Source organism: Astatotilapia calliptera, chromosome 7 (genome assembly GCF_964374335.1).
Source record: "Astatotilapia calliptera chromosome 7, fAstCal68.1, whole genome shotgun sequence".
In the NCBI taxonomy this organism is placed as follows: domain Eukaryota; kingdom Metazoa; phylum Chordata; class Actinopteri; order Cichliformes; family Cichlidae; genus Astatotilapia; species Astatotilapia calliptera.
Window position 1 is genome coordinate 33,217,508 of NC_137428.1, and position 25,997 is coordinate 33,243,504.

The 25,997-nt window shown below is 40.9% G+C and overlaps 1 protein-coding gene across 5 annotated transcripts in view; it reads left to right on the top strand.

Moving 5' to 3' along the window:
* Positions 1 to 25,997, top strand: part of rxraa (retinoid X receptor, alpha a) — a 165,769-nt gene that overhangs the window by 87,303 nt on the left and 52,469 nt on the right. Inside the window, exon 1 of one of the 5 annotated variants that reach the window (XM_026174282.2) lies at positions 13,624 to 13,874. The exons of 3 other annotated variants lie outside the window; for them this stretch is intronic. In XM_026174282.2, coding sequence (XP_026030067.2) covers positions 13,643 to 13,874 — 232 coding nt within the window. In that variant the 5' untranslated portion in view covers positions 13,624 to 13,642. Of the gene's footprint in view, positions 1 to 13,623; positions 13,875 to 25,997 lie in introns of those variants that run through there. One more of the 5 variants, XM_026174285.2, reaches the window with a different exon arrangement.

The following is a 25,997-nucleotide window of genomic DNA, read 5'->3' on the forward strand; positions in this document are numbered from 1 at the left end:
CCCACTGCACAGCAACAGGCCCATCCGAGTGTGCTAATGCAGGCCAGCACATGCTGGGATGTGAAAGGTGGAGGGAGAAGTGTTTGCAATCCTCCGTGCTTTCTCCACAGAGAGCCACTTCCTGAGGTGCATGGAGAAAGCAATTGACGGAGTGATGGTAATGCAGTGCCTAATGGAAATGTCTTGTTGGGACATGGTGTTGGTCTGAGAAGCTGGTGGCCCTCTAGGAACTGGCTTTAGCAGCACTAAAGCTTTAGCCCCTGTTTTGCCAAACAAACAGAACAACAACTGAGGTGACGTCTCATGAAGACCATGGTAATTGGTTTGATTATGAGCAAAATCAAAGTATTAAAGCTAGATTATTACAATTAACATCCCAGTTCCATCCCTCAGTTATGTACTCAGCAGAGACTAGAAGAGCAGGAACATAATCATGCATGTTGTAAACACTCAAACACTTTGGTCAGATTACTCAATCATTGTGGTTGATAGCTCAACAAGCAAGCTGGTGGACTTTGTGCACCTAAAATGCCATAAATTCAATTAACAGCCATACTCTTACCCACTGTCTTTGGGCTCTGAGTGCTGGGCAGACCTGGGGCATTGTTGCAGAAAGTTGACCTTTGGTGTCTGCCCGTGCAGACGGGTCAGTCAATGTGACTGTGATGGAGTAGGGACAGCGCACCAAACGCCATGGGGGCATTGTGTCCAAAAGTCCATTACAGTCACTGACAATGAGCTAATCGACTGGTGTAGTTGTGCAGCAGTGGTGGCATGACTTTATACAGAGGACGGGTAAAGGAAGAGTCATATTAAGAGCTGGTGGCAGAGTCGGTGAAAGATTGCAGAGTGAGAGTTTAAACTTGATGGTTTAGCATTGACACACCATCGGATGTTATTTATCAGATGGTTTTGCTGTGCGGTTCAGTTAGCCAGACCTTTATGAATCACTATAACAAGTTCACAAACATGTGGGGAGATTGAAAGGGGCAAGCTAAAGCAGTGCAATGAGATCAATTAAAATGGGTAATGTTTAAAAAATGCAGCAGATCCAAAACAAGTGCCACGTGCTCATAGGTGCCTGTGTTTGATTTAGAGTAGTGGAGAAAAGAATGAGGTCATTCATTAAACAGAAATTGGAAACAGTCACCGGTCCAGTCTTCTCTGTAATATTGTTTTGTGTTTTTTAGGGGCATAGGGAGGTGGGGTTTGGGTGGGTAGTCAAAACAAGACAAGGCATATTAAGGCAATCATTGTAAGTTCTGCTGTTTTGTTTTTCTCCTTTTCTGACACTTAATATGTGTCACGGGTGTCATATCACATCTTATCCTCTCATGGTTGAAGTAAGAAGGAGTTAATCATTTACACAAGTTTTGCGCTAGATATTATGAAATAATCTAGAAGACATGGGGCATTTAGTGGCCATCTATTAATGCTGGTCAAGTTAAGAGCTCCTCAGCATCAGAACAAGAGCTTAGTGCCAGAAAGAAAAGCACTGCAGGCCTAATGCCTTGCTTTTTCCAGGATCAGTCGCTGTATAGCTATGGGTGTCTTTGCGTGCTTGTATTTATGTCTCTGGACTCAAATGTGCATGTACACCTGCATTGATGTGCTGATGTACTGTATCTATTGTATTTACAATGTTGTGTTCCTTTCATCTCTTTGCCAGCTGTGGCAGATTGCATTTTAGATTTAGCGTGTACCATTCAGGGGAGTGATTAGAACGAGCTGAGCCCTCACATTATTTAACCCCAACTGTCCACTCCCAATACCCCGCCGCATCCGAAATGACTTGTTTGGTTGCCTTGCTGTGATTTGGTTTTCACCCTTCTATGTGAAGTGTTCATCGGGATGCGATTTTATAGGACATCTATGTCAAAGGCAAAATGAGCGGCAGCAGCTGCCTGTAACCCAAGCTGATAATGAGCGTGTATTTGTGTTTATTTAACACCCTCCCCGCCATCTGTTCCATGTATTGTGATACACAGACGGGGCACGTGTGTGTGAGCCTGGTGATTACACAACAGCCGGGCTAGTTTTGTGGTGGCACTGTCTCATCCGACACCATTATTCAGACTTCGCTCAGTGGCACGACGCGCAAATCGAAACAAGACAACCAAACAGACTATTGAGTGTCAAAAACACATGTATCAAAAGAGAGAGACACAGAAAAGCTGCACACAGAATGTAAGTTTTATACTGGTGTGCGCGCGGATGCATACACCAGCATAAACACTTGGAGATGTGCTGAATGTGAGCTGAAGTATCTATAGACATCATTATGTTTAATACAACAACAGCTTGCTGTGCTTTCTGGCCTCCATCTGCCTTGCCAGAGGTCACAAGGGTTAAAGGAGCATTTAGACCTCATGGAAAAACAAACAGGTCTATTATCACCAGTTTTGTTTTGCTGTTATTCAAGCATTTTTGCTTCTGACTACCTGTCCACATAATGGTTATTTTTGAATGCAACACAATTAGTATGTGGGAGTGCAAAAATTAATGCCTAACCACAGCAGTCCTGCAGGTTACATAATGAGCACAACCCTATTCTCTGAGCAGCATGCTAAAAAGTGTATTTAACAGTTTTACAGCACTTTGTTATCTCACTGCATGAATTAGGACTTAAGATATTGATATTATCTGAAGAAAGTATGAGAGGTTAACTTTGACCTGCTCTCGGTGTTGTGAAACTGTGTTATTGATCTTGTATTTCCCAGAATATGACCTAATATTTGTCACAAAACCTTATGCAACCTGTAGATATATACTCCCTTTTACTTATACTGTCTTGTTTACAAAAAGATTTCTGACATGTTCTGTACTTTCACAAAAGCAGATTTCACATATACTGTACGTTACTTTTAAAAGTAAGCGCAGGGTTCTGTGAAATGAGGGTTAATATCTAACTTTAGAACATGTTACATTATTTAAATATGATCATTGGCAAGTTCTGTTAGTAAAAAATTAATTTAAAAAAATTTAAAAAAGGATCATAGTCTAAAATCAACATCAGGGAGATCATGTCTGACATCATGTTTGCAGTGGTTGCAGAGTTTTTTTTTTTACTTCATGTTTGATCCACTACACTAAGGGTAAATAAAAAATAAAAGGAAGTTTTTCTGTTTAAAATTTTAATCGTCAGGTCCAAAACAAGATTACTGACCTTACTGTGTATTGTTGCTCAGAACTGCAACAGTGTATTGTTGAAGGCAGGAAACACAATGAACAGGTTGCTAATCCATCATGGGGCTACCTTATTGCTTTTATTAGATACTAGTTATATCAGGGCGTACTAAAATCAATTTTGAACAACAACCCCTGAAGACTGATGTATGGTAGTGTTTATACACAATTGCAAATTTGCTGGTGTCAACATAACAAAGAATTCAAAAAGACGCAAAAAAAATACTTTTGCCTTGTAAAGTTAAAAAAAACATGCTAAAGATGGAATTCTTCTGACATGAGCAAATAATCTGTTATGGCTTTCCAGGTGTTTTCTGTAGCTCTGGATCATTACGTCAGACATCAACAGGATCTTAAGACAAAAACAGCAGCAGCAGTAAAATAAAGCAGTAAAATATAATTTTTTTTCAATTTCAATTCAATTCAATTTTATTTATATAGCGCCAAATCACAACACGATTCAAAGCGCTTTATATTATTAGGTAGACCCTACAATAATACATACAGAAAAAAACCCAACAATCATAGGACCACCTATGAGCAAGCACTTTGGCGACAGTGGGAAGGAAAAACTCCCTTTTAACAGGAAGAAACCTCCAGCAGAACCAGGCTCAGGGAGGGGCGGCCATCTGCTGCGACCGGTTGGGGTGAGAGAAAGAAGACAGGATAAAGACATGCTGTGGAAGAGAGACAGAGGTTAATAACAGATATGATTCAATGCAGAGAGGTCTATTAATACATAGTGAGTGAGTAAGGTGACTGAAAAGGAAGAACTCAATGCATCATGGGAATCCCCCGGCAGCCTACGTCTATTGCAGCATAACTAAGGGAGGATTCAGGGTCACCTGGTCCAGCCCTAACTATATGCTTTAGCAAAGAGGAAAGTTTTAAGCCTAATCTTAAAAGTAGAGATAGTGTCTGTCTCCTGAATCCAAACTGGAAGCTGGTTCCACAGAAGAGGGGCCTGAAAACTGAAGGCTCTGCCTCCCATTCTACTTTTAAATACTCTAGGAACAACAAGTAGGCCTGCAGTGCGAGAGCGAAGTGCTCTAATAGGGTGATATGGTACTACAAGGTCATTAAGATAAGATGGGGCCTGATTATTTAAGACCTTGTATGTGAGGAGCAGGATTTTGAATTCAATTCTGGATTTAACAGGAAGCCAATGAAGGGAAGCCAAAACAGGAGAAATATGCTCTCTCTTTCTAGTCCCTGTCAGTACTCTTGCTGCAGCATTTTGGATTAGCTGAAGGCTTTTCAGCGAGTTTTCAGGACTTCCTGATAATAATGAATTGCAGTAGTCCATATTAGGACATGCGCAACCACATACTATCTGCTAACATGTATTTGTTAGTGGATAAGTGGATTTCCAAGGAATTGTCACTGATTAGAGTGAATTTAAAGATTGACAAGAAAACATATCAGTGCTCCAAGAAATATTCAAAATGTCCTGTAAGTATGGATGATGTAAAAACTCCACTGCTGCTTTTATTGGGTGTGCCATATCAAATATTGAAAGATGCCAGGAAAATTTCACATAGCACAGCATGCAGTGAGGCGGACCATCATCTGGATTATTGGCAAAAAAGATTTTACTAAGTAAATGGGGAAAACCCATTTCCCGCACAGATGAAACAACAGTCATGGCCTGCCTGCATTTGTATAGCGCTTTTCTAGTCCATAGGACCCCAAAGCGCTTTACACTACATTCAGTCATTCACCCATTCACACACACATTCACACACTGGCGATAGCAAGCTACATTGTAGCCACAGCTGCCCTGGGGCACACTGACAGAGGCGAGGCTGCCGGACACAGGCGCCACCGGGCCCTCTGACCACCACCAGTAGGCAAACACGGGGTTAGTATCTTGCCCAAGGATATTTGGCATGCAGCCAGGAGGCAGCCTGGGATCCAACCACCGACCTTCTGATTAGTGGCTGACCTGCTCTGCCACCTGAGCTACAGCCACCCAGTCATGGTGGGATGGGAGGTGAGGCTCTTGCTAATATCATCTGTTGGTGTAGTAATTATTAAAATTCAGTAAATGTGGAGTCTAACATGCAAAACAGGTCTACATGAAGGTGTGTGTATATGACATATTTTCTATTCGGCTGAAGCCCTGTAATGGGAAACATATATATTTATCAAAATGTGATAAAAAATAATCTGTGAAGAAATTTGAATCAATGTATTTTTATTCGCTATCTTCTTGTGGATATAATTATTATATTTATGGAGCAATCATAATTTATCAAGCAATATTTGTTCATATGGCTCAGCTAAGATGAAACTGAAGTTCTTCTGTGTTTACCCACCCTGCAGTCTTTTTAGTTGTGCAAATATATACATAAAGAAAGGTGGAGGAAAATACTTTCAGTCTCTACTTGAACCTACATCCTTACTCCCCCCCCTCTTCTTTCCATCTCGCTTCCTCTCCTTCCCCGTTTCTTTCCTCTGCCTCTTTTTCTCCATATGATTAGTCCTGAATCATGTTCCAGTGGATGTACTTCTCGGCCAACTAAACTAATAAATACGCTCTACATGATTGATCCTTCTGCCTGTCCTGTTTACATAGTGTGCGCTCCCCTGCGCCAAGAGGCGTTGACCTTTCACACACAGGGCAGCTCACCCTCTTTATCTCGCATCATTGTGCAGCTGATGAGTAGATTGCAGCCAATCAGGTGGGAAGGTTTCGCTTACTATAGCAGAGGAACACACTCAGATCTGCCCGAGTGGGGATGACAGGGGGAAGATGGGATGTTTTCCTCCTCTGTTCACAAAGGAATACTTTCACTGCCCCTGGCAGAAGGCTTCTTTATTAAAGGGACCAGATGTGGCAGACAGCAGTGTGTTGTAATGTAGCCACTGTGTCATGAATCAACTGCTCTGTTGATCTTGTGACCAGCCGTGCCCCCCGGTAAACTCCAGAGTTTAAAGGTTGTCTCTCAAGCTTGTCTCTAATCTGCACTCCAAAAGAGAGGAGAGGTCTAAATTGGCCCTCCGTTGGCATTACACTGGATGTACATTTCTGGGCTCATGTTTGACATTTTCTGGTACTAGCTCACCAGCTGTGAAGGGTTTCATGTTTTTCAAATTGTTGTCTGTTTCCAGCTGTCACCTTAGCTTATTATGGGTATTTTGCACAGCTTTATAGTATGAGGAAGTAGTCAATGACAGTTATTGTTCTTTGAAAATTTGACCCAAAGAGCCCCTTTTTCCCCTCCTTGAAGGAGTGTTAACAGAGAAATAGAATAGCAGTGATACATAGCTCAAATAATGGAAGATCAGTGACACTTCGAACTGTCAAAGTTCTCTGAACTTTGACACAAGCGATTGAAGCAACAACCAGTGGGAGCTAAGTATACTGTTGATTGACATATGACAGAGTAAGGAAGGTTACCTACACAGAAATGTCTGTTATAGCAGCTGTTAGCGGCAAAGTGATACTTGACGGTGGAAAAAGCCTTACATGTGGAGAAGGTAGGCGCACAGTGTTTATTAGACCTGCAGTTCTATGAAACCATTGTAGAAAAAATCTGCTTTCCATTTCCCACCTCTGCTTTCTCATCTCTGGTTTCCCATCATGGCATCAGCTATTCTTCTGACACCACCCAGCCCCCCCAACATTTGACCTGGTGACAAAAGGAGCCTGTCCTTTTCATCTACTTTTAATCTTATCCTCAGTATTAATATGACTACTTTGGACCTTTGCTGCTTTGAGCGGAGGTGACCCTCTGCCAGCGGCCAGTCCATTCACATACATATTTGAAGAATGTTTCTGTTTCTTTATTTTTCCTTCTAGCAATCTCCCTAAGGTATGGAGGAAATGGAAAGACTGAGAAGAGCAAAAAAAGAAAGTGAGGGAGAAAGAGAGAGCGGAGATATTCTAGGGGGGATTGTGGGAACCCACTGATAAAGGCGTGCATCTTAATCCATCCTAAGGCCTGTCTTATGCTGTGCTATAAGCTTTTATGTGATCATTAGGAGTGTGTGCCCTCACGCACATCCACATGCATGCTTTAGGTATAAGTGTGTGTATGTGGCTTTGCATATTTGATATGTTAATGTTCACTGATGCTGTGGTAAAGTCTTTTTGAATCTTGTATATCAAGGCTCCTCGAGATCCTTACAGTAGATGTCTTCTATAGAAACATGGCACACCCACTCGTTTTCACAACAAGGTAACAGTACTACAAGTAGAGTGCATAATGACTTGTTTTATAGCATATGAGTATATTAAAAGTACTAATTAATGCTCTGCAATTCCTCTGTAATGCTTTGCACTAGGTAGGGATTTTCTGTGTGTGTGTCTCTCTCTCTGAGGTTATGCCTTCAGCTCCCTTGTTCCTCCTTGAGCTTTAGTGGAATTTGGCTGATGTGCGCCGAGGGGAGGAGAGGAAGGAGGTGCTCATCTTGTTTCAGTGCTTTATGAGTCTGACGTGTTCGTCTGTAATTGCAGTTATGGGTGATTAAACTCTCAATGCCCCTCAGGATCCACAGCCAGCTATCAATCAGCGTCGGGCCGAGCTGCACAGCACTCAGATTGGTTCCTCTGTCTGTCTGTCAGATATCCTGCTTCATGCCGCTCTGTAACATAGCCGTATAGCGGAGCTGCAGTTTGCTATTTTCAAAATAGGCAAACACATGTTGCATTTTGAGTTTAATTAAGTGATTGTCAGAAAAGGGGAATGACCTGCAACTTTTCCATGAGGTGTCATCCTCCCTTGTTTATATTTTTCTGTTTAACAAAGCTGAGGCTTAACAAGCCTTAAGATAAGTCGGTTTGTGAATTCTTGACTTTACAGGTCACTTGCCAAGCAAAGTAGCCACTTAATGGTTAAAAATTGTAAACATTTTCGAATGTATTTTTAGTAGTTACATAAATACATAATATGTCATGTGCGAATAAAATTCCATTGAATAAATTGAGTGATTAATTATTGTTTTTGCTCTTTTTTAATATCCTCCTCATCTATGTGTTTCAGATACTTGCTGAAGCATATATGCGAGGCACATCATCTTTTATAGTTTAACTCTAAAAGCCGATGTGTGTGGGTGGGTGGGTGGGTGTACGTGGGGCTTTTGAAATTAATAATCTGTTGATGGCTTCATGGTTTCTTTTATGTTTATGTATTCATACCCATGCTGTCATGCATGGCAAATCATTGCAGTGTGTTTGCATGTGTGGTAACATATTTATGACTTAAAACAATTGGTGGGTAGATAAGGGGATCAGGGGGGTTGGAACTTAGGCCTGCTACTTGCTCGTCTAATTGGTGAGTGTTTGCATCTGTGTGTGTTTATGAAAAATGTGCAACTTATCTACAGAGGCAATATACAACCGCGGGAGTCTTGTCCTCCTCACTATCCTCCTCTGACACTCCAATGGCAAGAGGACAGCATTTTCTCAGCTGAGAGAAGATGGCAGCCAGGCATCTGAACATTCCCTATCGCAAGGATTTGAGTCCAAGCAAAACACTTCAGTATGTGTGTGGTAAAGAGGAGTGTGCCTGTTTGTGCAAGTTATCTGCCAGTGGCCTCCTCCCATTAGTTTGCTGATTTGGTTGAGCCCTTGTCTTCTGTTGAAGGTTGTGTGTTTTCATTTCTTTGTCTCCTCCTCTGTGTTGTACTTCTGGATGCAACAAGGATAAAGAAAAGAGTAATTCACACCCTCGTTGCCTTAAGGATCCTTGTTAGATATGGCAGAGTGACCTCACAGTGGAGGTGCCAAGAGGGCAGGAAAAATAATTTTCTCAAAGCAAAGGCAGAAATATGAAGAAAAGAAAATAGATTGAAGTGAAGAAATGACTCCTCTTGCACCACATCTAAAGCCTTTGGCTAGACTGGAGCATCTGTCTGGGTAAAGGGCGAAGTCTGTAGAAGTTACATACTGATTCATTTGTGAAAGCCCACATGGACACTAAACAGTATGAATAGACTAAGACCTCATACACAGTGCCATTTTATTTTTTGCGTACTTGTCACACTAACATGTTTTAGATAATCAAACAGATTTTAGTATTAGGAAATGATGACCTGAGTAAATACAAAATGAGATTTTAAATGACAATTTCCTTTATTAAAGGAAAAAAGCTCCAAATTTGAAATTGAAAAGCAATTGCCGCTATTGTTAAATCAAAGCTAACCACATTTGTCACAGACGTGTTGATTCAAGAAATCACGTACACGTAGGAACCTGTCTGGTAAAAAAGCGACACATTATGCCACGAGCTAAAGAAATCCAAAAACAGGTAAGCAACAAAGTCATTGGCATTTGTCAGTCTGGATATTTCTGGGACTCCAGCAAACTACAGCGAGAGCCGTTATCTACAAATGGAGAACAGTGGTGAACCTTCCTATGAGTGGCCAGCCTACAAAAGAATGTCTCAATGGTCACAAAAGAACCCAGAACAACATCTAAAAAAAGTGAAGGTCTCACTTGCCTCAGTTAAAGTCAGAATTCATGGTTTTATAATTAGAGATTCTGCAAAATCTGTTTGCATGGATTTAAAAAAGAAGGAAAAAAATTAGGTAGGGACAAATACTTTTCGCAGTACTACAGACTTGGTGTATAAGTGAGTATTTAAATTTTGTCTAATAAAAATAAGAAAAAATTGTAAGTGATCGGGTTGAGTGGTATGTTAAAAGCTTCCAGTCAGCTAATGTTGGTCCATCAACCGGTAATTCCCAGTGTATTTGCCTACAGCTAATGTATTTATCCTGTTAACCCTAGAATGCTGGATTGTTATCTCAATGTGAGCATTGCTTCTGCATCTTATGAAGGCTTGAAGTATTCTTTTAAATGTTTTTTTTTTTTTTTAATATTGCAATTTGTGTTTTTGAGTCTATCAGTTTACTTTGGCTTTTCAGTGGGCAAAGGGGGAAAAAAGCCCTTTAAGTTGGTGGAAAAACCCGAGCTGAAGCCTCTTTTGAAAGTTTTGCTGGGCAGCATGTGTTTGTTGGCAGACTGCCAGTGAAAATGCAAGAGAGGGGAAGTCAGCAGACTGGCTGTCTTCTGTTCACTGTTGTTCAGATTGACTCTGTCAGGCTGGCCTTTGAGGCCTGTAATCCAGGTGGTCTGTTCTTTGCGGCGCCCGCTTCCCTCCTCATCCTCCCTCTCTCCCTTCACCTCCGCTGCCCCATGCCCACAAACACGCCTGGCATCAGCGGCTTCCTCTCTGTGCAGTGGTGTCTTCCTTCCACCAATCACATGGCTCTGCAGTTATGGGCACATTGGTGTAAGCCAATGAACGACACCTGTTTTTCTCAGGAGTGGTTCTACATGCCAGTCATAACACCCACTTTATTTGGCCTCTGTCACAAAGCCAATCTCAACACGTAATTCACGGGCATCCAGGCCATGAGAGGCACAGGCAAGAAGAAATATGGATTTTAGCGATGGGGAAAGGACTTTCTCGAAAATTACTTTCCCAGCACAAATGTCACAGAGAATCTGTGCTGCATCATTGCATCATCGGAAAAAAGTATCATGCAGTAAAGGAACCTTTTGATAGGACTGAGGGATCATTGTTCGGTGGTAAGAGTGGAAGAATGACTCATTTTCTGCCTGAAAGCCTGAAAACTTTTCCCATGTTTCTGTGTACACCTGAGACTAGTCGAAGGGATCACATGTTTTAGCTTTTCCAACATGTATATGTTTTATTTTATTACAAAGATTTTCCTCTTTCAAGCCTGGTTAAAAAACATATAGTAACTGTCACTTAAGAGCTGCTGCGGTGTTGTTAGTCGATGCCATTCAGATTTCTTTGCACTGGCCAAACGCAAACAAATTCCTGATAGTGAAGCTTTTTCAAAGCTTTGAAAAAGTCTTTGTGCTTCACCAAATAGCTTGTTATAAGGGTTTATTGTCTGTCATTGTAATTTTTTCTTAAGGTCAAGATTATGTATCAGATATCCGCTTTTACACAGTAACTTTTTTTTCCTTTTCAATAACGTTAAACGAAAGCAACCTGTGAATTTATGTGGTAAGTTTAACCTGGCTCTTCAGCCTTCAGTTTATAAAACTGTACTAAAACCTCACTTTAATAATACAAGTATTAAAGAAAACATATAAAGTGTATTTCTTTACCAAAATGGAGAAAAAACATTTGCATTAAAAAAACGATCCTTTTTTGTGCTTAAACTGTTGATTAAATATCTGACGCCATTGTAACCAACTCAATCTCAAACAAGACTTAATTTGAACAGGCTGCTTGATGGAGGTCATGGTTCACTAATGTTATGTTTATAGGTTACAATTGAAAAGCAGGGCTGTGAATCTGTTGGAAATAAAGAAGCACTTGCAATTGTATACAAGCATTATTGGATGTGCTTTAGCTTAACTCCCCTTAAATTTGGCTGGTCTTTGGCTTTTTCATCAACATTACACATTTTTTTGGTGTTGGGCTGCATTTTTTTTTTTTTACATTCTTCCTTGAAAGCCACAATCTTCTGGACTTTCCAAGAATGATGTATAGGAAGGCAGAGAAATAACAACCTGGACCAAAATAAATATTCAATGGTGATTTTATATCTTGTGATTTTGATTTGAAAAGAATTCGGCTAGACTATGGTATAGCAATTGAAATATGCAACAATATATTTTTGGGGCTGTGGTGGATGACAAATAAATCTTCAGTGACCAAGGGCAGCTACCAGCCTTGAGTTGCTGAAGTTGATAACAGTAAATAATAGTCCTAGTTGCATGAACATAGCTTTTAGAGTCATTTCTATTACATTCTTGTAAAATAACCTTGACTGTGCGCTTTAGAAAACATGCAGAGCATACATAAGTGCATAGAATCAGTCAGTGGCAGATTCCTCTCCAATACCTCGAGATGCATCCGACTCGTTGTGTTTTTGTTTTGCTGATGCTGTGTAAACACAGGCTAGTAGTGGTAGTCGCATCCCTGGCAAAAGAAATGGGTTTTATATAATGAAAGAACATGTTCAAAAGCACAAACATTAAGAAATAGAGAGAGAGCGGGAGACAGCAAGGCTTGGAAGCTGATCGAGGTATCAGTAGAGAGGAAAAAGAACTGGCAGCACTCTAACCAGTGTGTCTTCCCAGGACATAAAAGACTTGCTGCTCCGAACAGGGATTATCCTCCACCTCTGGGGAGTCCCTGTGATGAGCAGCAAAGGCAGAATAAAAGATGTGGAAAGACATTGAAGGAAACAGTAACAGAGGAGAGGAAGTATGGGGAAAAATTAAATGTGAAAGCATGTGCACTGGGGAGGGGTAAGACACATGCATCTATAGACTCTGATCCACATATATGTCAGCTCCACTTAAGGACCTGCAGATGCTCAAGATGCTTCAGTTGACCGTGTTTGCGCTTTCTTCTTTTCTTTTCTTTTTTTTCTGCAACCTCTCTCGACCCCATGAAAAATGTCCCATGCTGGTAATTCAGCCATGAGCCATATCCCTGTTTGATCTAGCATCTTCCTGAAAATCATCTCTCCAGGCTCAGACATTTTAAATCAAATGTGATCTGTCCTTTCTAGCAGAAAATACTTGTTGGAGATGCAGATTACAAAGGTCTACACTACAAAAACACAGATCTTAAGGATACCTGAAGAGAAATCATTTTGTGGTTAATGGTTAATGGGCTCTCCAACATGTCAGTTAGTCTTTGCAAAATCTTGCTAATAGGCAGACAAAAACACAGCACATGGCCATGACAACAGCTTGGCTTTCACCTTGATTTAAGAACAATTGTCTCTTTCATGAAATTTCCAAAGTTGTCGCTTGTTTTCTTCTGCAGCAAATTTGCTACACAGGGCGGTGTTTAGATTTTCACTTGCTTAAATAAAATATGAGTTTTAGAACCAGCAGTGTCACTAAGCAGCTCTTTTGGAACTTGGCAGCTGAATTAATTGTTGGTTTGAAATAAAGCATTCAGGGGAGAAACGTTACGCTGTTGACACAAGCTGTTTGAGTTGTCCATCTGACTTATTTTGTTAATAATGGGCCAAAAGGTAATTGATTTTGTGTGTACTGGACAGACTGTCTGTGTGCAATAGAGCAAGAGAAGGGGGCGGATGGAGGCGTGGGGGTGGTAAGGTTGGGCCTCAGTCAATGCAACTATATTTTCATGATTTCGCTTGTTTGTCTTGGATACAGCGTGCCTCCGATCCTCTGGCCTGCAGAATTTTGTGTTTGTTTTCGGTGAGTCAATGCACTGATCCAAAGTACACTCCTCCAGTGACAGAACTGACAGAACACACACGCGTGTTCTTCAGGACACACAACCTCTGGTCTTATTGGAGCGCGTGTGTTCCCACCCAGTTTGCGAGGCCTCTTCCTGCAGCACGTACACACATAGTTTCCCATCACCCTCCGAGCGGCCCCCAGTGTTATAAGCTTTCTCTGAGAGACTTTCTCGCACTTTGTTTTCCTCCCCCATTTGAATCTCTGTTATCTATTTATGAATCTCTAGCCGCTCATTCTATGTGTTCATACATCGATCAGTCCATCTCTACCCATCATTCCCATTCCCTTCATCTCTGGCTTGTTCCCCAGAGGAAGAAGGAGAAGCAGTGGGGGGTGGGAGTATGGCAGTTCCAGCTTACGGCCAGGAGCCAGCTCCTTCTGCATTTGGATTTCAGTACAAACAGACCAGCACCTCACAGCTTACAACAAAAGAATAATCATCATAAGGGGAAAAATGGGAAAATAAAAGGTGGGTGGAAGACATCTAAAAGGCTTGTAATAGAGTCAGTATATTTAATCTTTCCGCTGGGACGGGAAATAAAGCTTTGGTGTTGATTCTGTGTCTCAGAACTAAATGTGAACAATCTACTTTTGTATTTTTGTATCTAGATTTGTGTATGAGGACGATTACCATTTTTATAGGCTGAATACTGACTCGGCAAATGAGTGCAGGGAGGGTGGACATAAGGCTCTGTGTGGGTCAACATCTGCCTTGGGCTAATTCCAGGTGTTGCAGAGAGTAAACAGCCACATAAACAGAGCCTAGACACACAGTGTTCAGCTTTTGAAGTGTTTCAGTGGTTCCTTGACACAAATGGAAGTCGTCAATCGCCCACTGTCTCCAAACACGTTAGGAAGTGACAAATTCCTCATCCTGATGTCACCAAAGGGTAGGGGCAGTTTGTTTTTGCCGTCGTGGTAATTGGTATAATTAGTCATCAGTCACTGATGGCTTTATGACTCCACCGTAAATACAAGACACACCTAACATTTTCACTTCCACTCCTCCACATATAATGCTGAATTTTTTTAAATCTTCTGCATTTACATTTATTTTCCCTGCTAGCAGTGTTTGTATTAACCTTTTAAAGACTGCTCTTCATTATTTACTTAGTTGTGATGGCTTTTTGCTGACTTTTATTCTAAAAATTGCAGAAAAAGATCAGTTAAAGTTTCTGGATTCATTTTTGACTAGCCTGAAGGTGAAATACAGAAATCCATTCAGCTGTTTAGTTGGTTTAATCATATGGCTTTATTATTTGTAGTGTGGCTTGCAGTGTTCTTAGAAAGAAATACTGGCCACACAGACCTCAGATAACTTCAGTTTGTGTAGTTGTACGACATCATCGAGCAACCATTTATTATTTTAATTGTTGACACTGGTGCTTTTAGGCCCCTCTTATAGTCTATGTGCAAAAATAAACCACTTTGTTCTCTAATACTTTCTGAGTATATATATATATATATATATATATATATATATATATATATATATATATATATATATATATATATATATATATATATATATATATATATATATATAATATGAGAGAGAGAGAGAGAGAATTTTCAAGGTTTGTTTTAGTGTTTTTCTTTCTTTGTCGTTACACAAACCATTTTCATTTTATTTCATGAGCGTGACCTTGCAGAAACATGACCCTTGTTTGTAATGATGAATGCATCATTGTGCCTAGCTATGTATGAAAGTTAAAAAAAATTGATCTGATTCTTTGTACCCGCTGTTGCTAAATTGCATTCAGTCATGTGCTTTGCTGTCAGCTCATTATCTCTCTGTGTTTGTAAGTATATACTCGGTCGTGCGCCTTCAAGTGTGTTTTGGCAGTGAGCAAGTCAGATAAGGGTCTGTGTTGTGATATTCATCTCTGGGCTCAACAAAAGAGGAAGTTCAATGAATCAGAAGCTTCCTGGCTGTGTTGTATTTCCCCAGTTACATGTATTCATAGCAGTCTTGGCCATGAAACCTTACATGTCTTTAAAAGGTTTAAATACTTTTTTTTTCTTTCTTTTTTTTTTTTTGCTTTGCAAATCTTAATCATAGAGATTTATAATATAATAAAGCAGGTGGTAAAGGTGATGTTTTCTCATCATCTTTTGTCTGCAAACTTCAAAAATCGCCTCCAAAACCTCCACATTATCTGATTAAGGTCATTCAAAGAGCCTGTCAGTCTTGACGGTCTCGAATATTACTGACCTCTTTTGACTTACTAAGCTGCTGTGGTAATGAATACTCAAACAGAGCTGAAGAACATCAGTTGCAGTGTAATCTTCTTCACCCGACAGCTGCTCTGCAGGCTGCAGAAGTAATTATCGCTCAACGCCATGTCTTTGATCAACTGGTATTGTCAGTTGATGTCTATGACATAAGCCACTGACCAAAGCACAGCAAGTGAGATATATTCACTATGGCTGTCATTCATTTGTTGAGTACATTTCCTTCACAGTAGCTATGTTGCTTTCATTCTTTGTGCCTTTGGCCTTTTTACTCCATTTGTTGCCTTCTTCACTATCTCTTGGTGTACTAGTTTTCTCCTCACAGTGAGAAATGTGTGTAAATGAATTTGGTGTGTAAATAAAGCTACCTACTATAGGTAGTACTTCGAGTGTGTTTGACTTTCTTCAAGTAAAGCAAATACAATTAACTTCAGCTCAATATTTAATCATCAAATTATAATCCGTAACCAGCTAATAGTCCCATATCTGTATGTACCTTGAGCAGTTTTGCAGCCAGATTAGATATTAATGATCCTGCACTTGTGCAGGCATTAAAAACAGAACAAAGACACCCTTTAACATTCAAAACTTTTTCATCCTTCATAGTCATTGGAGTAGGGGTGGAGAAGTATTACTTTGGGGGTGCTAAGTCTTGTGTATTTGCGTGTGCAAATTTTTTGTTGCTTTTTTGTGGTTTTGTATAGCAGTTGTTTACATTTCTAACTTACAGACAATGAATAATAAAATATCTGGATTTGCTTCCTCATGATATTGGCGAGATTACATTAAATTGAGGGTGCTGGTTACTGTTGATTTTTCAGAGTTCCTTGGGTTAAATCTTTATGGCGTCTATATGGCCCTAGTTGAAGACACGTTACAAAGAAAGCCTTCCCTTCTCATTCTAGCAAATCACTGAGCATGACTGAATTTACAGTGCAGTTGACAAACAGCCACCAAGTAATTCCATACTTAAATAAAGCAATATGGGAAGGATAAGGATAAGCTTGGTGATTAGTGGCATTCACATGATGAGCAAGGTTTCTAAAGTGTGTCTTTACCCAGTGAGAAATATGTTAAACTAAATTTGATGCTCACAGTTCCTTTTGTAATTTCTCAGGTTGTTCAACCAGTTGCATTTGGCTTTGCTTCAAACTCTTCAGATCTGCCTTGTTTAAAGGTTAGACCAGAAAGTTACAAGCAGTGTGTGAAATGATCTGTACATAAGAATTTGGCCCAACCTCAGTCAACTGTATCTCTGTGCACGAGCTGGTTGGTGCTCTGCGTGGAGCTCCCAGGGAGACATGGTATATCACCTCAGAGCTAAAGAGAACAATTAGGCCATAACAGCAGATCATAGTGTTGGCAGCCGGGGCACTGTTAGCAATAGTGCCAGTAATCTGTGGCTTAGCTGGCACCTAGCCACATCTAGCCACAGCTTCATGGCCTCTTCAGACACTTAAGAGTCACTGAGGGCACCAGCATGCCCTAGGAGCTGGCTCTTTTATCCACATGCTATCAGGGAAATGAACTGAAATGGGAGGAAAATAAAGCCTGTGAGAGACAGAAAAGAGTAAAAGGGAGGTGGGAGGGAGAGAATTAAGTCTTTAATGAGGGCAGTTGTTTCAGCAGGCAAAAAGAAGCGGGTTATATCAACACAGTGTATCAAATGATGGCTGTTAGCAGCCCACCTACTGTGAAATTATGGGTGGCCTGTTTTGGTTCTTTTCTGCCACTTATCCCACATTAAGGCCTTTATCTGTTGCTCCTACACTCTCTTGTTTAATCTACAAGTTGGTTCATGAATCCCAGCAGATGTGGGCTTAAACAGACAGTATAAAGAGAGTCTGGATACTTTTGATTAGCACTGTCATAAAGATCGAGGTATAGTTGCAGCTGGCCTGTCTGATCATATCATCTAGTTCCTTGATCACCATGTGGCTTCTTGCACTGTCCTCAATCCTCACTTACTGTATTGAGGATGGAGGACTTGACTAATAAAAACTGAGATGACAAAAACATGTAAACATGGTATTTTGTTTTAATCTTGTAGCATAGTGTTAATTGTGCAAGGAGCATAATGAGCACAAAGACCACAGGAAACAAAGGACTAAGAACAAAAACCCATTTAATGAGCCTATAATACACCTTTCTAAATTCATAGTCAGCAGAGATGCTGATAAGATTCTTTTGTCTGCAACCACTCGTTTCTAAAAGTAAGACAGCGTTAAAGAGGTAACACTGAGGCATGTGTGAGAAACACCATCCAAACTATTTTTAAGTTATAAATGCTTACAAAGCTTTCCACTAAGATTTACAAGAAGTACATAATACATAAATTCTGTTATTATTTATTGACTCATTTATTGCATCAATCCCACTGGAAAACACAAGGCCAAGTTCACGTCAACAGAAGAAAGAGGGTTTATTTCAGGGTAAAATATTTGGAATTTGAAAATAAGTATTATTTTTAAAAATCTGCTTCAATTAGCTACAATATAATGACTAACTATTTGTTTCACCAGTGATTATTTAGTGAACGTTCTCTTCTGCTTCCCTTTATATATATGGCGCTAAATAATAACAACATTTGCCTGAAGGAGCTTTATATTGTAAGGTGAAGACGTTAGAATAATAATAATGGATTGCATTTATATAGGTCAGTGGTTCTTAACCTGGGTTCGATCGAACCCTAGGGGTTCGGTGAGTCGATCTCAGGGGTTCGGCAGAGCCTCCACCGTGACATGCACGGCTCATTTTGTGCACTAGTAAAAAGCATATCTATGTCTTGAATTTGAAAAACATCATATTTTATTTTTCACTAAAGAGGGGTTCAGTGACTGCGCATATGAAACTGCTGGGGTTCGGTACCTCCAACAAGGTTAAGAACCACTCATATAGTGCTTTTCTAGGCACCCAAAGCACTTTACAGTTCCACTATTCATTCATTCTCACATTCACACACTGGTGCAGGCAGACCACAGTTGTAACCACAGCTGCCCTGGGGCAGACTGACAGAAGGCTGCCATATCGCGCCATCGGCCCCTCTGCCCAGCACCAGTAGGGTAAAGTGTCTTGCCCAAGGACACAACGACCAGGACAGAGAGAGCTGGGGGATCGAACCGGCAACCTTCCGAGTACAGATGAGCTTCCCAACCCCCTGAACCATGGTCGCCCCTAATAGAGAGAAAGCAGCAACAATCAAAAGGTCCCCTTTGAGCAAGCACTTGGTGACAGTGGAAAGGAAAAACTTCCTTTTAACAAGAAGAAACCTCCGGCAGAACCAGGCTCAGGGAGGGGCGGCCATGTTCCGAAACTGGTTGGAGGTGAAGGGAGGAAGACAGAACAAAAGACACTGTGAAAGAGAGTCAGAGATTAATAATAACTAATGATTGGTGGAGCTTATCCCAACTGCCCTACGGTGAGAGGCGGGCACACCAAGTCACCAGCCTGTCGTGGGGCTAATAGAGAGAGACAGACAACCATTCACATTGTTGGGCAATTTAGACACACTAATTAATCTAAGTCCACATCTTTGGACTGTCGGAGGAAGCTGGAGTATGCTGTTTTAGACCGAGGACCTTCTTGATGTGAAGCAACAGTGTTAATCACCACACCACAATGCTATATGAACAGCTAGTGCTTTTATTTATAGCTTAAATTACTTGCTTACTTACATTTTTATTAGATATATGAAAACTCCTCGCTTATCCATATTTTTTGCATCACTGCAAACAGAAGTTTTCAGATTTTTTTATGCTCTAGAGCCAGAACAGGTTGTTTACTAGTGGAAAATGCGAATAGGATTTTTTTCCATCCAAATTTCAGAAATTTTATGAACATAATAAGTTTGTAAAACAAAACCTTTTTTAGTAGTGTGCGCCGATTATATGCATAACCAGTTGATATTTCATCAGCCAATCACAAGCTTGCTCCCTACACCATCTTTTATACACAATAAACACACACTCACACACACACACACACACACACACACACACACACACACACACACACACCATCACACACACAGCCCCACTTCCTCTCTCCTATCTACAGAGTAAACATATCAGACTCAGATATTTACACTTTGGACATAACTGAGGGCACCAGATTAGTCTGTTTATGTAGTGGAAAACAGTAGACAGACATTTCCCAATTAATGAGCACACATGCGCGCACACAGAAAGTGTGAAGCTTAATGGAGAAAAAAGAACAATGAATAATGATCTAGTTTTTGAAGCGCATACACAAAGTGGTTTATGGAAGACTGAGAAAAATATCAGCCCGCTGTCGTCATGGCAATAGAGACATCAGCAGTAAAAACTCTAAAAATGAAACCGTAATACCAACTCCCATGTTATTTTGGGCTCTGTTTTTTTTTTCCACAGCCCACTGAATCTCCTGGGTTATTTCGTTGAATCTCTTTTTTCCTCTTCTCTCTTCTTCCTGAACACATCCGGAGAAATGCTAATGACTAGTGTTTCATTCCGGCTTCGCTCTGTGCCGCTCTGTGCTTTTCAAAAGTGACTCACCTAGACGATGTCCTAAAACGTTGTTCCGAAGAATTTAAAAAAAGAAAGAAAAAGGGGAAAAAAAATACTGCTTGGTGCCTCAAATCAACAGAAGGTGTGGGGTAGAGGGGTGCATTAAAAACAGGGCCCGTGTTATTGTTAACATGCCACCCTTTTATCCAGTTTTTTCTTTGGAGCTGCAGTTTACTAAAGTGCCACAGTGTAGGTGCAAGTGACTCATGACTGCTTCGTTTATTGCAAAGTCGGTCTGTGTAATGATCATTTGTTTCCTGGCCGGTCTCTCACCTATGCCATCATTCCCCAACTTAGCCATAGCCAATCACGGTTAGTATAGAAAGCACGTCGTCTGTGCAAAGGGTCTACATCAAGCCCATTTGGATATTTTTTTTGTTTGTTTTTGCATTTTTTTCTGCACTGAAAGACTGAACAAAGTCTTCAGAGAATATGGGATTGGACACAAGCTATAGAGGTATTAAACTAAAATTGGCAGTGGTGTATGCACAAACACAGAAAGAGAGAGAGCATTATGATTTTTGTCTACTGACAGTCAATTCTGTTGATGATGATTCAGGAGATTTAATAGCTAAAAGGCAACTGGACATAAAGTATGTGATTTACTGAGATTTATCTGTTCTCGCTTTCTGTTTTTGTAGCATCCCACGCCCTTGCGTTATACTAAATCTCCACTGTGGCACTAGTAGATGAATAATAGAGGAGCAGAGTTAGGCATGGAATGAAAAATGAGCATCTGTCTGCCTCTGTATAGGCACATGGCTATGATTGTGAATGTGTTTTTAAAAAGGTTAGACAAAACAGGTTGTTCCGAAGTAAGGTGAATGAGACGCTGAGAGGACAAGCATATGAAGCCAGAGAAGTCATTTGTGAGACAGCAGTCTAAAGAAAGGAAAGACACACTTTTCATCGGCTCTCAGGATTGTTCCGACTATAGTGGTGCACTTTCCATCTATAATGCATCATCCCTTGCTGGTGGCAGGGGCAACACAATCTCATGGGCTCGTTAGGGAATGCAACCAATGGTGTTAGCTCTGAAGGCAGCTGAGTTATTTGTAGTCTTTATGTGAGAACAGTGGTTGCTTATCTTTTCATGTTGTCACAAGTTCTTATGTGCATCAGCTGCTGAAAATTGAACGGCGAGGGTTTTTTTCCTGCTTGATTGTTTTACTTTAATGCTAACAAGCAGACTGATCCAGCATGTTGTTTGAGATGCTTTGAAAATGTTTAAATCCAAGATGTACGCACAATGTAGATAAGTAAACTCATCAGATGTTTTATCAGGTAAACCTTGCTAGCACTGCGTTAATCCCCCTTTTACCATTTAGAACTGGCTTATCTCTTTGCGGCATGAATTGAACAAGGTGCTCTGAACAGTTCCAAATAGGTCCACATGGTTAGGATTTCTTTATATTTGAATACCTGTACCTCTGAGACATGATTTCAACTACCAGCAAATGGAGCAACCATCCAAAATTTAAGCACAACTTCATATGGTGCAATATAAGTTATAGATTTCTCCAGAGTAGGAGTGGTTAAATTTATGGAAGTAAAGGTGATTAAATTAAAATATTGACTGTTAGAATGAGACTATATGAATGGGATTTTGCCCCTGCTGTCTAAAATTACAAAACAATTTGTTAGCTTACACGAATGAATAAAATGTGCTGTCTAGCGTGTGCTAGCAACCAAACCCATCTCCGCGCCAGTTAAATCGCACCCCTTTTAACATCCCACTCACTTTAATCCTGTACAGACCAGAAATTCTTTGTACTGTTTACACCAGTGCTGTTGTGCAGATAACAGATGGTGTCGTTTTTTTTTCTGGAGAGAGGGTGGTCATTAATCACAACTGCAGCAGCTCACCTGTCAGAAAAAATGTAAACAGGTTGCTTCCAACATGTTCCTGTTTTTGCATTGATCTGTCATCTCATTATCCCTTCTTATCTGATTCTCATCCGTTTATCATCTTTAAACACACAAGTGAGTAACAGCTAGATAATAAATTGGCAAAATTTCTCCCTTGTAATAACACTCAACAGTAGAACGAAAGAGCAAGAAAGGAAAGCTAAAGGGAGGGAGGCATTGTTTAGATGTAGGAGACTTTTGAATGAAGTGGAGAGGTGATAAGTGGAGAACTTTGTCTCTGTCAGCAAAACAAGCTCTAATTTGCTTATTTGTAGCTGTCACTTGTTTTTGTGTGCCCAGCGATTTTGACAAATTGGCAGGGAGAGCCTGCAGTCGGCAACGCTCTAAGTGGCTTACAGCTGTGAGTCACCCTTTTTTCTAAGTTGACGCTAAGAGAACCTGGACAGATTTAGTATTTAGTATTTAGTATTTATTTATTTATTGTCATTGTCAAGAACAATGAAATTGCGTTTGGGGCTTCCATACAACCCAAAACAAAGAAGAAAATAATAAATACCCCTTAAAACCCAAGTGTACATATTTAACCCAGTGTGACTCCAATGCAATAAGACAATCCTTAGCAATAATGTTCGTAGAAATTCAGACAAAGACCTGAGAAACATGACAAAATACAACAATGCAAGCCATTCAATATTATTGTACTGTGAGATATGATATCAGATATGATAGTTGTCTATTTAAGAAAGAGGGGGGGGGGGGGGGGGGCAGGAGGGGGAAGAGAATAAAGATATGATGCACCAATGCAGACCAGTTCATTGCTATTAAGAAGTTGGATATGGTTATTGTCCGTGAGAGGGGGGCAGAGAGTTCAGGAGCCTCACAGCCTGTGGATACAGGCTGTTGGCCAGTCTGGATGTTCTGGCCTGTATAGACCTGTACCTTCTCCCTGAGGGCAGCAGATGGAAAAGGTGGCGCGCAGGGTGATGTTGGTCCCGCAGGATACTGTGCACCCTCCTCAGACAGCGAGTGGGGAAGATATTACTGATCTCTGGCAGACTTGTTCCAATAATTCTGCCAGCTTCTTTCACCACCCGCTGGAGTGCTTGCTGATCGGCCTTGGTGCAGCTGGGGAACCACACTAGAAATCCATACGTCAGAACGCTGCTGATGGCACAGTTGTAGAAGTTCAACATCAGAGATCTGGGAATGTGTGCGCTCCGCAGTCTCCTCAGGTAGTAGAGGCGCTGTTGGGCCTTCCGTACAACTGAGGTGATATGGTTGCCCCAGGACAGGTCCTCGGTCACAGTTACCCCCAAGAATTTAAAACTGCTCACCCTCTCCACCGCCTCACTGCCAATGAAGAGAGGCAGATGCCACTCATTTCGCGAATGCTTCAGTATGCTTCACACTCACATACTCACTGCATGAGTTTGTGAGTGTGCTAAGCAGCTCCTTTAGTCAGAGACTGAAACACCCTCGCTGCAGGAAGGAGCGCTTTCACAGATCATTCATCCCAACAGCAGTTAGACTCTATTACTCCTCAATCACGATGTCATGACTCACTGGACACTGTGAACATCCACGGTCACCACTTCATGCATAATGGACCTTCTATGTGTATGGACATGCGCAGGTATATATGTATGTATATGTATACAAATGTATATTTAGTGTGCACATGTGTGTGTGTGTACATGTCTATACAGGGAGTGCAGAATTATTAGGCAAATGAGTATTTTGTCCACATCATCCTCTTCATGCATGTTGTCCTACTCCAAGCTGTATAGGCTCGAAAGCCTACTACCAATTAAGCATATTAGGTGATGTGCATCTCTGTAATGAGAAGGGGTGTGGTCTAATTACATCAACACCCTATATCAGGTGTGCATAATTATTAGGCAACGTCCTTTCCTTTGGCAAAATCAAATCAAATCACTTTTATTGTCACATCACATGTGCAGGCACACTGGCACAGCACATGCGAGTGAAATTCTTGTGTGCGAGCCCCACAAGCAACAGAGATGTGCAAACACAACAACACAAACGAGCAAAATACAAGAATGGCCAACCTGAAACTAATAAATATATGTACAATATATAATAGTGTATGCATTTCTGGATGTGTATACTAAATATTTTCCTACGTGTGTGTGTGTGTGTGTGTGTCCACATTTTTACAAATTAAATAGTAAAAATAATAATAATAATAATAATAATATATAAAATATACAGAGTTGAATATGTGCAAAACAAGTGGCATTTATATACAGTGTGGAGTGCATAATGTTGAAGTTCCAGTAGTGAAGCTGAGGTGTCTATGACGTGTTCAGCAGTCTGATGGCCTGGTGGAAGAAGCTGTCTCTCAGTCTGTTGGTACGGGACCGGATGCTGCAGAACCTCCTTCCTGATGGAAGCAGTCTGAACAGTTTATGGCTGGGGTGACTGGAGTCCTTGATGATCCTCCCCGCTTTCCTCAGGCAGCGCTTCCTGTAGATGTCTTGGAGGGAGGGAAGCTCACCTCCAATTATCCGCTCAGAGCACCGCACTACTCGCTGGAGAGCTTTGCAGTCCCCAAAATGGGTCAAAAGAAGGACTTGACAGGCTCAGAAAAGTCAAAAATAGTGAGATATCTTGCAGAGGGATGCAGCAGTCTCAAAATTGCAAAGCTTCTGAAGCGTGATCATCGAACAATCAAGCGTTTCATTCAAAATAGTCAACAGGGTCGCAAGAAGCGTGTGGAAAAACCAAGGCGCAAAATAACTGCCCATGAACTGAGAAAAGTCAAGCATGCAGCTGCCAAGATGCCACTTGCCACCAGTTTGGCCATATTTCAGAGCTGCAACATCACTGGAGTGCCCAAAAGCACAAGGTGTGCAATACTCAGAGACATGGCCAAGGTAAGAAAGGCTGAAAGACGACCACCACTGAACAAGACACACAAGCTGAAACGTCAAGACTGGGCCAAGAAATATCTCAAGACTGGTTTTTCTAAGGTTTTATGGACTGATGAAATGAGAGTGAGTCTTGATGGGCCAGATGGATGGGCCCGTGGCTGGATTGGTAAAGGACAGAGAGCTCCAGTCCGACTCAGACGCCAGCAAGGTGGAGGTGGAGTACTGGTTTGGGCTGGTATCATCAAAGATGAGCTTGTGGGGCCTTTTCGGGTTGAGGATGGAGTCAAGCTCAACTCCCAGTCCTACTGCCAGTTTCTGGAAGACACCTTCTTCAAGCAGTGGTACAGGAAGAAGTCTGCATCCTTCAAGAAAAACATGATTTCCATGCAGGACAATGCTCCATCACACGCGTCCAAGTACTCCACAGCGTGGCTGGCAAGAAAGGGTATAAAAGAAGAAAAACTAATGACATGGCCTCCTTGTTCACCTGATCTGAACCCCATTGAGAACCTGTGGTCCATCATCCAATGTGAGATCTACAAGGAGGGAAAATAGTACACCTCTCTGAACAGTGTCTGGGAGGCTGTGGTTGCTGCTGCACGCAATGTTGATGGTGAACAGATCAAAACACTGACAGGATCCATGGATGGCAGGCTTTTGAGTGTCCTTGCAAAGAAAGGTGGCTATATTGGTCGCTGATTTGTTTTTCTTTTGTTTTTGAATGTCAGAAATGTATATTTGTGAATGTGGAGATGTTATATTGGTGTCACTGGTAAAAATAAATAATTGAAATGGGTATATATTTGTTTTTTGTTAAGTTGCCTAATAATTATGCACAGTAATAGTCACCTGCACACACAGATATCCCCCTAAAATAGCTAAAACTAAAAACAAACTAAAAACTACTTCCAAAAACATTCAGCTTTGATATTAATGAGTTTTTTGGGTTCATTGAGAACATGGTTGTTGTTCAATAATAAAATTATTCCTCAAAAATACAACTTGCCTAATAATTCTGCACTCCCTGTACATAGGAATAGTAGTGGTACA